This window comes from Cydia splendana, chromosome 13, assembly GCF_910591565.1.
Source record: "Cydia splendana chromosome 13, ilCydSple1.2, whole genome shotgun sequence".
Lineage (NCBI taxonomy): Eukaryota > Metazoa > Arthropoda > Insecta > Lepidoptera > Tortricidae > Cydia > Cydia splendana.
Genome location: NC_085972.1, coordinates 8081438 through 8096744, shown reverse-complemented (window position 1 = coordinate 8096744; position 15307 = coordinate 8081438). Strand labels below are relative to the sequence as shown.

General features: G+C 40.5%; 2 protein-coding genes across 2 annotated transcripts in view; one reads left to right on the top strand and one right to left on the bottom strand.

Moving 5' to 3' along the window:
• LOC134796347 (ESF1 homolog) overlaps positions 1-15307 on the bottom strand; it is a 328393-nt gene that overhangs the window by 287505 nt on the left and 25581 nt on the right. The window lies entirely within an intron of this gene.
• Positions 1-15307, top strand: part of LOC134796420 (ankyrin repeat domain-containing protein 13B) — a 32135-nt gene that overhangs the window by 979 nt on the left and 15849 nt on the right. The window contains exons 2-6 of the mRNA XM_063768624.1: positions 2217-2358; positions 6719-6889; positions 10531-10674; positions 11523-11697; positions 13342-13567. Of these exons, the coding sequence (XP_063624694.1) occupies positions 2217-2358; positions 6719-6889; positions 10531-10674; positions 11523-11697; positions 13342-13567 (858 nt within the window). The remainder of the gene's footprint in view (positions 1-2216; positions 2359-6718; positions 6890-10530; positions 10675-11522; positions 11698-13341; positions 13568-15307) is intronic.

Genomic DNA, 15307 nt, shown 5'->3' with positions numbered 1-15307 from the left:
AATTATATGCAATTCTTGAATACATAGGCATATATTCAAATTATATGCAATTCTTTGTGGCAACTATGCCAAGTGGACGGAAACGGGCAATGGATGGTGAACTGACGGAATGACCCTATATATTGTAATAATTTTAATCTTTGTGTCCATGGATTTGATGGTTCTGAAATGAATTAGACAGGTTTATTTTATATTTATTCTTTATAAATGTTATATACTTTAACAATAAAAGGAAGGAAGTTTTATAAACATGTTTTGTATTCACTTCAATTAATTATTATGATTAGGATCTGCCATGAAAAAAAAAAACTTTTTTGTCCCCAGTTAACGTCTCCATCTACTTACATAAAAACAATATTAACTTTTTTATGTGAATCATGTATGACTCACTGACTCATTCATTACTTGAACCTGGGCTGCTTGTTAGTCACATTTTATTATTAACAAGTTCCTTGTAGGTTTCATCTACCATTTAGAATCATCTGGCATTCTACAAAATAATTGGTTGAAACTGTAATAGGACTATCCAATTACATAGGTATTTAAATTCTACAAAATGTTATAAATAATGATTATAAACTTTCAAGAATGTGGTTTTATACCTACATTTATCTGCATTTATACAATATAAACCAAAATCATTTCTTAACTGTAAACACAAGGCCAAATTTTACCTTTGATGGTGAAAAGTTACTTGATCTTAGGTGGATAAGCACACCAGGCCCCATAGACAACATGCCAATGGCTAAAGCTACAGGCGAATGAAATGCAACTGTCACTATCACACTAATATGGAAGATGATAGAGAGACACAAAGCGCTTCATTGTCAAAGCAATAGCAATAGCAATTAAAGGAAATATCTTGCTCATTTAACATTGCCTGTAGAATTATATGTGGTGTGGTACACTAAATATCATTGATGTACCGATTATGAATTTGTCCATCTGAACCAAAACTGAACTTTTGGCTGAAACCATGGTATAATATTATACTACGCCTGGTACTCTCTTCCGACCACGTGTCTGGCACAAGCCTACGTCATCATGCGACAGCGCTATATAATAGTATGCCATAGCGCTATACAAAGTGATAATGTTATTGTGACGTAGGCTTGTGTCACTCTGGGAAGAGAAGACCATGTTTTATTAGACTATGGCCGAAACATGATTTTTATACTGATAAGCTTAATTAATTAGAACTGTTAATCATATAAAAATGGAGTCTGATATGTGGGGTACTGTATATTATTAACTATTGTCATGATTTTATCTTGGAGGAAAAAGTGTGATTATTAAATCCATACACTGTACAACATTAGCATCAAATCTAATGACTATGTGACATTATCTATGAAATGGGACCTTATTGTCGATGGCGCTTACGCAATTATTAACGATGCTCCGATATAAATACAATGCCGCGCGACGCTGTGCGGCGTAAGCGCCAACGACAATAAGGCCTCTTTTCATAGATAAATACCCATATAATGTTAGTATATTGTATATTTATTTAAAGAATCATGTCTATACATATGTAGGTATAGAGCTAATATTTTCCAATATTTAAGAAAGACTATTACTCTAGTAAAACTTTCTACTTGCAATAAAAATATGAGGAATCCAGGGAAGCCTAACAACTTAGTCATTAAAATAATCCCATTATTTGAGGGAAGCCATAGTAGTGTAAGCTGAACGCTAAGAACATTGCCAAATAGTTTGAAATAAAATTGCTCTACAGGCTTTTGTTATACATCACAATGCTGTACAATGTATTGTATATTTTATATTTTCTTTCAAATCAGCTCTCTGCCAAGATAATGTTCTGTCTTTCCCGTGAGATTGCAAGGTTGTTTTGAAATTATACGTCAACAATAACACCTATTTAGTATTTATACAAATATACATCGTCCATTAGTAACTCACTTATTCTGTGTTACTATGTTTACGTTTTGCAGATCTATTTACATCAACTTCCAGTAGTAGGAATTATTATTTTCATCATTAGTCGGGTCCACACAGAGTGAGAAAACGCGCACAAAACGGCCAGTGTATAGACGTGCCTCGGTCGACGTGGCGCGCGCGAGGCATGTCTACACTATACGTTTTGTGCGCGAGGAAATTGCCTCGCGCGTATGCTCGCTCTGTGTGGACCCGGCTATTCATCAACATAAATATTTCAGACATTTTTGTTATCTACTTATTTGCAATCTTTTTAGGTTGAAACGGAAGCATTAGAGCTCCGGGATCCCCGAGGCCGGACCCCTCTGCTGTTGGCGGTGACACTAGGCTTGACCGACTGCGTTAAAGTGCTGATTGACGCCGGCGCTGACGTCAACTGCGTGAAAGATGGTTGGACGGGTAAGAAAGGCCTTATTGAAATAGTAGAGGGCTTAGGAGACGTAAGTACTGCTGTAAGCCTACCGGCTCGGCCACGACATTACGCGATTGGCGATGGCGGCAGCGACAACCATAGGTGGGAACGAAGGGTCCGATCGCTGTGTATCGCTCCAACCTATGGTTATCGCTGCCGCTGTCGCAAGTCGCTCAATATCGTGGCCGAGCCGTACCGCAGGAGCGACGCGACAGTATCTCGCCCGCGAGATAGGGTAGTATATGTATCTGTCGCGCCGCTCCTGTGGTAGGTTTACTAGGGCCTACCGCGAACAACGTTCGACGTGTTTCCCTGTCTGTCGCACTTGTAAATTCGTACGTTAGTGTGACAGGCAGGTAACACGTCGAACGTGGTTCGCGGTAGGCCCTCTGGTGTATACGCTCGGCGTAACCCACTACCTTTTACATGGTAGTTTCTCAAGGATAAAAATGGCATCTTATAAACTCTACTACGGACGAGTATCGCACAACGGAAAGCGACATTATCGATGCCTTCAAAGATCGATGTTTATTGAAGCAAATTGAAATAATCATGTTTCTGAAACAGAAGAACTCTCAAATGAATACAAATTTTTGTAAATAGTATTTTCAGAAGTATTTCTTAAGTTATTACAACAAAATAATTACTTAGGACATTTTAAGTAATCTTTAGACTTTCTTAAAGTGGCCAAATGTATTCTATCGTATCTATGTTAGCTCAGATGGCAGAGCACTGGGCTAGCGATCCAGTTGTCGTGAGTTCAGGCCTCACCCAAGACAGTGATCTGTCGTGAGTTCAGGTCTCACCCAAAACAGTAATTTTTTCCACTTTTAATTTATTTCTAATTTTAGGTAGGTATATCGTATCACACCTTTGTTACGTTGGTTATAAGGTGTGATCCTCCACAGCCGGACCACCTCGCCTGATTGCGCTCAGTTTTTAATGGCGAAATGTACCTCTAATGTACTTCATGTACCTCGTCGGAAATTGAACGTACCTCTGTAGTTTGGCAGATATATGCGTTTAAAAGGGGTCCGGCTGGGGAGTAAAATCTGCAGCCGGACCACGCCTGGATCTGATGATATCTGTTATTTTGAGATATAATTTAAATAACAGATGAATGTACCTGTTACGTACCTCTGAATAAATCGTTTTTTTATTTAAAAAATGGTCTCATAAATGAATTTTCATACATTTAATTTTTTGAGTATACGCGTATAGCGCCTGTCAAAAAATAATAGCAACATAGTAGAAAACAAATGTATTCAATTCGGGCAAGTCATCTAACGTGTCAACTAGATACAAATGTGGATGGTTATAGGGAGTATTTAAAACCGACACGAGTTGCAAATTACCTTTTCGCAAGTGTATTGTACAACGTTTTACAGTCACAGTTGAAATTCTCAGAGATGTTGCCGCTATAACAACAAATACTAAAAAATAATAAAATAAATATTTAGGAGGGGCTCCCATACAACAAACGTGATTTATTTTGCCGTTTTGTGCGTAATATATACATAAATATTAGGTATACGGACATTCTTATAGTAGACCAGCCAGCGAAAGAAAAGTCTTCTAGAAATCGATTTTCGCTCATGTCGTCCTGGATATGGGTGAATATAATATCGATGCATTCAGTGTAATGCCTTGAACCCAAATATATGAGATGACAAGCGCGCAAGTGGTGGGGATAGTTGCTGTGACGTCATAAAGTCGGCATTACAAACTTTTTTTTATTTTCGTTTAAACATGCCACGTGGGGTACCATATGAAGGGGCTTTGTGAGTAGATCACAAATATATAATATACTGTAACATTTTCAATACTTGGTCTAAAAAATTATTTGAAAACGTTCAAAAATTTCACAATCCACAGTTGACTTCGAACTGCTATAAACTGAAAATGGCTGAATGGATTAGTCCAAAATACATACCAAGTGATTGTGAATTTCCGTTACATAATGTTAAAAAATAATTAACCAGATATATAACAACATAAGAAAAGTACATCAAGTTAAAAAAAAAGTAAAGGTTTCTGTTACATTACACTGCAACTATTATTAAAACAAACAAAAAAAACCCAATGTTGACATATATTTTTGTTGTGGTCTTTTTACTAGCTTTCATTTGGTACCCATATTGCTATAGTAAGAAAAAAAAAACAAACCCCCCCTCCATTTTTTAATTTATTTACACAAAAGGTACATTCTCACAAACAAAATTTATAATATCGCCAAACTGTTACCAGTTTGCGGGCGTCATTTTCAAAATGTGTATAGCCTGATTAGCCTGTGTATATAATGTATTTTTATTTGACAAGCCCTACACCCCAAACGGCTGGACGATTTTATATATATGAGGGGTGGTTGAATTCGTCAGAATTATGGTAGTCACACAGGCTATATACATTTTGAAAAAAAAAGCCCGCAAATGAAAAATGGAGGGGGGGGGGGGGGGGAGATTTTTGTTTTCTGCCTGCAGCAATATGGGTACCAAATGAGAAAGCTAGTAAAAAGACCACTACAAAAATATATTTCAACAGTCGGGTTGTTTTAAGGGGCTACTCCACGCCACTGACCTTCGATCTGAATCCCTTAGTTTTCTAATGTTTTTTGAAGCTTATTATATTAACAGCAACGGCTTTAAGCACTATCTATAGTATCCCATGTTTACTTCAAAGTTCATTGTCTTCGAGATATTTGGCATCAAAGTTGAACAATTTTTGGCTAAAAAACTGGTTTCCTGGCCATAACTTTTGTGTTAATTAGTTTAAAATTAAAACCCTGGACACATTTTTTCGACACGTCAAAGACGAACCCAAATACGTAGATTTCGTACATGTCAGATCCTTCACTGCAAATTAGATACGAAAAAAGTGTTTTTTTAGACAATGTTTAGAAAATTCATAAAAAATAAAGTATTCATTTCTTTAAAAATCCGGTGGACAAGACCGGAGATAAAAGATTGAAAAACCGATAACCGTTTGTCTTGTAATTCTATCTGTAGTGCAAAAAAAGGAGATACGATTTCAAAACTTGTCAAAAATTGATGAAAACCTCGGGTAGCCCCTTAATAATAGTTGCAGTTTAATGTAACGGTTAATTATACTTTTTTTCAACTTGATGTACTTTTTTTATTTTTTGATATATCTGGTTAATCATTTTTTAACATTATGTAAAGGATATTTACAGTCACTTGGTATGTATTTTGGACAAATCCATTCAGCCATTTTCAATTTATAGCAGTTCGAAGTCAACTGTGGATTGTGAAATTTTTGAACGTTTTCTAATAATTTGTTAGACCAAGTATTGAAATTGTTACAGTATGTTACATATTTGTGATCTACTCACAAAGCCCCTTCATTTGGTACCCCACATGGTAAGTTTAAACGAAAATTAAAAAAAAGTTTATACTGCCAAAATTATGACGTCACAGCAACTATCCCCACCACTTTCGCGCTTGTCATCTCATATATTTGGATTCAAGGCATTACACTGAATGTATCGATACCATATTCACCCATATCCTGGACGACATGAGAGAAAATCGATTTCTAGAAGACTTTTCTTTCGCTGGCTGGTCTACTATAAGAATGTCCGTATACCTAATATTTATGTATATATTACGCACAAAACGGCAAAATAAATCACGTTTGTTGTATGGGAGCCCCTCGTTAATATTTATTTTACTATTTTTTAGTATTTGTTGTTATAGCGGCAACATCTCTGAGAATTTCAACTGTGACTGTAAAACGTTGTACAATACACGTGCGAAAAGGTAATTCGCAACTCGTGTCGGTTTTAAATACTCCCTATAACCACCCACATTTGTATCTAGTTGACACGTTAGATGACTTGCCCGAATTGAATACATTTGTTTTCTACTATGTTGCTATTATTTTTTGACAGGCGCTTACGCTTAAACTCAAAAAATGAAATGTATGAAAATTCATTTATGAGACCATTTTTTTAATAAAAAAACGATTTATTCAGAGGTACGTAACAGGTACATTCATCTGTTATTTAAATTATATCTCAAAATAACAGATATCATCAGATCCAGGCGTGGTCCGGCTGCAGATTTTACTCCCCAGCCGGACCCCTTTTAAACGCATATATCTGCCAAACTACAGAGGTACGTTCAATTTCCGACGAGGTACATGAAGTACATTAGAGGTACATTTCGCCATTAAAAACTGAGCGCAATCAGGCGAGGTGGTCCGGCTGTGGAGGATCACACGGTTATAAGGATGTTCCGATATATTTGCCCACTTTGGCAGTCTCTATCTATTTGACGCTGACTGAACTTATAATATGATTACTTTATGTTAGTTTTGTTCTTCCTCCAGTGGTCCAAGAGGCGACGGCGACGGGCGACCCCGGTATCCTAGGTTTAGTGCTGTCCCGGCGGGACTATTTGCGGCACGCGGTGCGGGCAGGGGGCATCCCGGACCTGTTGAACCGACTAAGTCTGGCCCCGGATTTCTATGTGGAGATGAAATGGGAATTTACCAGTTGGGGTGAGTATGAGTGTTTCACAACTTTAAAGATATTTCGCAAAACTGGTTTTTATATTGAAAGATCGTTATATTACGAATTTCATGCTTCAGCTGCCCAGCTCAGAGAATCCATGTCAAAAAAAAAACACTATATTTTTAAATTTTCCGTATTGTTTCACAGTAAAATACTGTAATGTCCAAGCGGGCAGACAATCAAAAATGATGAAATTGTATCGTAAATACTTCGGGAGGCCCTGCATACAATAATCATAAATTTATTTTTAACCTTTATCAAACAACAAAAGGTTCTAGTAAGGGAATAGGAAAATTATATTATTTACGTACTTAAATAAATACTCAAGCCCTCTCATGCTTAAGAGGAGGCCTGTGCCCAGCAGTGGGACGTATATAGGCTAAATTATATGTCGAATACCGATGGTCTCAAAGGCGGTGGGCGCGTGGGGGTAGTACGATAATGTTTTACTTCACAGCTAAACCAGTATGCTACCATTGCTACCAGTGCATGAAATAAACATTAGGACTCGTTAACCATACTAGTGCCTACTATACTTCAGTACTAAATGTTTAAAAGAACTAATTGCTATTTTTAACTCAAGGGAGCGGTATGAAAGTAAAAAGAAACCGTTTAATTCTTTATTCAAGTCAAACTAGGCCGGCTTCAACCCTACATATCTGACCTGAGAAGATTTAGCCCTATATGGGACCGGCAACAAACTCAGAAGGACAAATCTTTTCAAAACAAGTTAAAACAACACATAACACATCATTTCTTTATTTCACAAAAGTAAGCTTCTAATGAAACATAAGAAATCAAAATAACACTTGAAATAAAACTAAATGGTTAAAGAACGCGGGATTCTATAAGCTATCAGAATAATCCTTCAGGTATAAACCTTCAGGAACGTAGCGAGTTAGGCACGAGGTTGGCTAACGAGTACGTCCGATCTCTAGCGCGGTCCGATCAAGAAGAACTACCAGCGGCGGAGCTTCTCCGCTCCCGCCTCAGTCAAGTTGGCAAACCTGCTCGACCAGTCTACCAACATACCGACAAAAACGCCAACTCGTGCCTACGCTCACTCGAGAGAAACCTCTCGACGTTCCAAAGCCTTCTACCTGTCATCTCCTCGGAGTAAATATCTATGGAGTAGAGACGCGCACTAATTTCTATCTGAAAAATTCTGTCAATTTTGGCGCGGGGGACGAGGTAACGCACACAAATAATGTTAACACTAATGCATTTTTAGCATGCGTCGCTACACACGCACACGACAAAATTATCAAACACTAGCAAAAACTATATTCACACAAGTACAAGAACAAACACAGACAACCCTGTCCGTGAACGAGATGACGTCAGTTTTAAGTAAACCTAGATAGTGCGAGGGACGCGCCGATAATATTGTCGATATTTTATTGACAATGAATTTTAATTTCTGCTTTTATCAATTATAATAATATTACAATATCAAGTCTTTCTACCAGCATTTTACAAACTTTCAATTTTTGTATTGTTTTTAGATGTTGTTCTAATAGTTTGTCAATTTGTATAGGGCGAATCTTGCAAGCTGATATAGAATGATTTTTTATTATCAGTTCATTAGTTAATATTTTACATGTTGGTTTACTTCTGAAAGCAATGCAATATGCTATTGAGCATGCAGATCTGATGACAGAGATGGAACGCGGCCATAGGATGTCATTTAAGGGATATTGAGTAGGGGATAATTAGTATATATATCGGCGGTAGATCCTAAAATCGGGCATATCGAGATATTCCTAGGCATATCGTGAAACTCCGCCATTTAATAATCTGCCTTTTGCATTTTTTGCCAGTGCTAGTGCTGCATTCTATGTGGCATTTGGAGCAGAATGCGTAGGTGCTAGGTAGGTACTAAAATCATACGCTACCCAAACACGTACTATAAGTAGGCTGTCAAGCCATTTCAATGGTTATCATTTGCTAAAATGTAGGACATCCTACTTATTCGATATGCCTAAATGTTGAGGTTTGCACGGTATGGCTGGTGATCACTAGTCAGAACATGACATGCCGGCGTTTCACGATCTGCTTAGGAATATCACACCTTGAAGTTAGCACGATATGGCTGGTGGTCACTAGGCAGATCATAATCTGCCTAGGAATATCACTCCTTGAGGTTTGTACGATATGGCTGGTGTTCGCTAGGCATCATGACCATCTGTATATTATTCATTATGTTTATATCGATTTTACCGATATTGGTTTTTATAGTGTCCCATCACTAATATTGGTACGGTGATACCAGAGTAATAAATTAAAAGTGCCTATTTATGGAAAGTGACAGCCGTAAATATCTTAAATTAATAAAATATTTGACATGCTAAATAAAAATATATAGCTGGTCAAGCAAATCTTGTCAGTAAAAAAGGCGCGAAATTCAAATTTTCTATGGGACGATATCCCTTCCCGCCTACATTTTTCAAATTTGCCGCCTTTTTCTACTGACAAGATCTGCTTGACCAGCTATATGTAATATGTAGAAACTAAAGGAAAAATTAATTTTGAAAAAATAGTCTATCGGTAATTTTACGTTATTTAGGGGTTGTGCACAAATCACGCGTGATGTTTTCGACTACTTTTTGATCCCCCGTCCCCCTTTTCTTTATTCTTATAGATCTATTTATTTGATTAAATAGATTAGGTTGATATGAAACTAAGGTGTTATATAAAAGTAATGTGTTTCATAAATTATATAACAAAAAGCAACGCAAATAGGGCGTATTACTGCAATGTTCTGCCGCCAGAGTGTAGCACTAAGCTAGCTAGTAAATTTTCTCTTTTCTCTTTATCGCTCAAATATGCAATAGTGATAGAGAGGTTAGATAACGAAATTTAATATTTCTTGTTCCGCGGCGGACCCCCAGATTGTGATGGATTGTGGTAGTCGCGCCCCCTACGCAGAGTTTTTGCATAATATTTCCTATTAGAAATTCTACTCGTACCTAAATAATATTTAGAAAGTCTTCTTTAGAATTACCCTAAATTAGATCTAATACCATATCACTGGTATCACTGTCAGATTGACAATGTTTTTTAGTTATTTGCAAAGTTAATGCACTATTTGATAATATTTAGATGTAATAGTACCTACATATGATAAGAAACGTGTTCTTTTTGTAGACTAGACGTTTTCGATCTCATTTTGAACGAGAAAACGCTGCAATTCGGCATTTTCGGCTCCTATCATTCCGCTTAGACTGACGTTTGCTGAATGGCGTATGACGTGTGGCAACTAGTTTTATATAACCTCCTTGACCGGCGGCCGCGGACTTTTTGCAGAGGGGAACGCCTGTTAATGGCCGCTCCATAGATATTTACTCCGAGTGTCATCTCAGTTCAACAACACGCCAATAGATGGCGTTACTCTCTACGCAACTTTATTTCAACGATGCGCCAATAGACGGAGTTACTCTCTACACAACTTTATTTATTTTGTTACAACCAAATAATACGTAGCTCAACATTGCTAATCGATTTTATACAGGCGTCTAAAATAATGAACTATAACGCTGCAATACGTCTTTCTGGTGTCAGGGTCCGACATATATATTTATTTATTTTTATTTAATACTTAAAATAAAGTCTGTGTTTTTGCCCCCAGTGCCTTTAGTATCGCGGATGTGTCCGTTCGACACGTACAAAGTGTACAAGCGGGGCGGCAACGTCCGCGTGGACACCACCCTCGTCGGCTTTGAGAACAACCACTGGCAGAGGGGCGACCGGACGTACATATTTAGGGGGCAAGGTGGGTAGTATGCACATGTAACGTAGTGTATGTGTTCGACACGTACAAAGTGTACAAGCGCGGCGGCATCGTCCGCGTGGACACCACCCTCGTCGGCTTTGAGAACAACCACTGGCAGAGGGGCGACCGGACGTACATATTTAGGGGGCAAGGTGGGTAGTATGCACATGTAACGTAGTGTATGTGTTCGACACGTACAAAGTGTACAAGCGCGGCGGCATCGTGCGCGTGATATCACGCTCGTCGGCTTCGAGAACAACAACTGACAAAGGAGCGACAGGACGCGTACATATTTAGGCGGCATAGTGGGTATTATGTACATGCAGTGCAACATGAGTGTCCGTTCGATACGTACAAAGATACAAGCGCGGCGGGTTGGAGAACAGCCACAGGCTTCTGCCTTCTGTCCTTTTGCCTTTTGTTGCTTTTGCCCTTCTGGGCGACAGGACGTGTATATTTAGAGATCAAGGTAGGCACATTACAATACAATACACAATTCACGTACTCGTAATTTACAATAAATATACAGTAACATAAACAAAGACAATTGAGGTAACAATATGCGGTCTTATCGCTTAAGAGCGATCTCTTGCAGACAACCTTGCATCATGAATAATGGTACATGTGTAGAGTGTGTGTTCGATACATACGGTCACCTGCAATGCAATAATATCTAATATCTACGAATAAGGTGTGTCAGATATTTCTTATTTCTGTCACCTTCCTGCAATATGCGGCTCCAAAATAAAAATATGCAAATGACGAAGCTCGCGGCGTTGTATGAAGGTTATATCTCTTGATCAATTTATTCGTGCATTATCTTTCTCATGAATGGTCTCTGGTCGCAGGTGCGAACGCAACGCTAACGGAGATGGACCATGAGCTGGGCACGATGTGGAGCGAGACGCTGGAGCCGGCCGCGGGCCGCGCCTGGCCGCCGCCCGCGCCCGCCGCGCTCGCCGCCCGGCTCCAGCAGCCCATCGCGCTCAACTACCTCGACACAGACAAAATTAGCTTTGAGAGGTGAGTTCCTTGGATTTGGTAAAATCTAGCGTCAACATGGCCGACCCGCAACGCACACGTCCTCTTGGTTAATTGTCGGAGTCCAGCACGCCCAATGACCTCATCGCCAACAAGAATAGATTTAGCTTCGAGTCGGCCATCCCGTAACACACGACTTCGGCCAGTCGCAAAGGCCCCAAGTGGGTGCGTAACGGTCCATATAACAACTTTTGATATATTTTTAGTCGATATAACGATTGAGGGACATAATGCACTTTTGCTATAACAATACATGGTATATTCTTAGAGAGTCTAACTATCGTCAAGTATAATGAACTTGTAATATAACAACTTCTAATCTAACATTAACAGCGTATAACGTATATGTGATATAATTATGTTCGATATAACGCTCAGTTGGCATAATGTAGTACTGGTATAATTTGTAATATTTACTACTATTATAACAACCTACGTATTCGAACTTAAGGCAGGTCTCAGTTAGGTACGACGACGAGCGAAGCGAGGAGGAGTGTTAGGTAGAACTGCGACCCTACAGCGCGCGAACCGAGCGAGCGACGCGAGCGTGCCGCGGTAGCGGCCGGCGAAGCGCCAGAACCGACTTTTTTTTATTATAACCTCAACTTATTTTTATACATTTGAATACATACAACACATACATGAATACTTATAACAAATATTCATTATATCCAGTAAACGTTATATCGAATAGCTTTTATATCGATTAAACATTATACCCCATGAAAATAGTTATTTTGTTGTTATATCAAAAGTTCATTATACCGCTTAAGTGATTATACACCATGAAATTATATCAAAAGTTGTTATATTTTTTGAAAATATATCAAAAATTGTTATACAGATCATTACACACCCGCCCCAAGTATCTACCTCAACACTGATAAGGGTTGTATTCCATCTGTCTAATATCTTGGTCCAATGTCATTGCGTGTCATCTCTCATTAAGTAAAATGTGAGACAAAATACACATTGGACAGGTGGAATACCACCCTAAGGGTCGGTTGCACCAAACTCTTCGTATTGTTAAAGGGTTCGCTAAATTTATATGTATGGAAAATTTCATAGTAAAGTGCCGGGGCGCGCCAGCTGACGTTGATCAGTCTATCAAATGTGGTTGGTGCAACTGGCCCTAAGATTAGCTTTTAGAGGTTGATACTAGGTTATTATGACTGGCCATGCTGACTCAACCAGCAACGGGTCGCGCCTCGACTGTCGCAGCTCACCGCTCTCAACTATCTCAACTTACTTTGTTTAACACATTTGTTCTGTAGTACACCAGCTAGGCAGATACTGTTTCCGGTCACTGGGCAAGATTCCTCTATAATAGGGTATTTGACTACTAGTCAAACCAGTTTCTTTTTTCTAACTGTCAAAACGATTTTGCTATTATGGAATTTATATGAAACACTAGCATGTGACGTCACAATCAAATTACATACTCTTTATAGTTTTATACAGGGTTTAAAATAGAAATTGTGTCTAAAAATAACTGCTGTCTACGTCTCTTTATTCATATTCTGGTGCTTTATTTCATGCATTGTGTAAAATAATTTATTTTAAATACATTCAAGTACCCTATTGTACATGTCCTGTAGACTAATTGATTTTTTTTTATTATTTCAGAAATAAAAGCGGCATTTGGGGATGGAGGCAAGACAAGACGGAAGTGGTAAACACGTACGAGTGCAAAGTGTTCAGCGCGAACAACGTGGAGCTAGTCTCCAAGACTAGGACCGAGCACCTGTCCAAGGCCGACAAGAACAAGCTGGCGCCCCGGGCGCCGCTGGCCGGGCTGCTGGCGCTCGCCGACCGCGACAGCGGCGCCACCACCCCCACCACTCCCGACTCGGTTAGTGTAAAGTGTTCAGCGCGAACAACGTGGAGCTAGTCTCCAAGACTAGGACCGAGCACCTGTCCAAGGCCGACAAGAACAAGCTGGCGCCCCGGGCGCCGCTGGCCGGGCTGCTGGCGCTCGCCGACCGCGACAGCGGCGCCACCACCCCCACCACTCCCGACTCGGTTAGTGTAAAGTGTTCAGCGCGAACAACGTGGAGCTAGTCTCCAAGACTAGGACCGAGCACCTGTCCAAGGCCGACAAGAACAAGCTGGCGCCCCGGGTGCCGCTGGCCGGGCTGCTGGCGCTCGCCGACCGCGACAGCGGCGCCACCACCCCCACCACTCCCGACTCGGTTAGTGTAAAGTGTTCAGCGCGAACAACGTGGAGCTAGTCTCCAAGACTAGGACCGAGCACCTGTCCAAGGCCGACAAGAACAAGCTGGCGCCCCGGGCGCCGCTGGCCGGGCTGCTGGCGCTCGCCGACCGCGACAGCGGCGCCACCACCCCCACCACTCCCGACTCGGTTAGTGTAAAGTGTTCAGCGCGAACAACGTGGAGCTAGTCTCCAAGACTAGGACCGAGCACCTGTCCAAGGCCGACAAGAACAAGCTGGCGCCCCGGGCGCCGCTGGCCGGGCTGCTGGCGCTCGCCGACCGCGACAGCGGCGCCACCACCCCCACCACTCCCGACTCGGTTAGTGTAAAGTGTTCAGCGCGAACAACGTGGAGCTAGTCTCCAAGACTAGGACCGAGCACCTGTCCAAGGCCGACAAGAACAAGCTGGCGCCCCGGGCGCCGCTGGCCGGGCTGCTGGCGCTCGCCGACCGCGACAGCGGCGCCACCACCCCCACCACTCCCGACTCGGTTAGTGCAATGTGTTCTAGTGAATAATACTGGACCGGACATCAGTCCAAAGCTAACAAATGTCGCTGGGCGTCTACGGCCCTGTAGTGTATACTAGATATAGTTATGTACGTAGTTCATAGGATATATATAAGGACCATGTACTCATGTATTGAGGCAGTAATAAATCATCATTTAAGCTGAACACTTGTTTCTACTCGACTCCGAATCCTCACCTTACATGGCGACCCTGCCATATACGGTGTCGCGCGTGCGGTCAGTCACCGAGTGATATTGAGAGCTCAATTAATTACAATGTAAACATAGCTCAAGTGGACGATTAATAGAACAATTAAATAACGTAATGCTGTTTCTCACGGTTAAGTGGTTATGCTGTTGCTGAGCCAAAGTTTCATCATGGGGGCTACAAAATCAAAAGAAGAGGTTATCATCGCACAAACTGCGGCCGGAGGTGACAATAAGGCTTCTGCGGGCACCGACGAACTTCGATTCCACGCAAGTACCACTAATATTATCCTGGGTATAATGCTCGTCATATTCGTCATTGGAGGAGGCTACGCCCTGTACAGAAGGTGTAAGAAAACCCACAAGAAATGGATGCGCCAGGAGGTCGCTCTAGCTGAACTGCAGCGTGCTGCTCGTACGGCTCCAATAAGTGTTTGAGTGAAGTGTTAACGGATAGCGGGTATCGTGAAGTGTGTGTATTGGATTTTTTTTTTGTGATAGAGTTTCAACGGACAGAAAAACAATTGCTACTAAGTGATATAGTGAACAAAGTTTCATATGAAGCAATCTAAGGACAGTAATGTGACGCCAATGTAAGTTAAAATAGGTATATTAAACTAGTAGTTATAATTTTGTGATGGCAGATGAATTATTGAAATGTTACG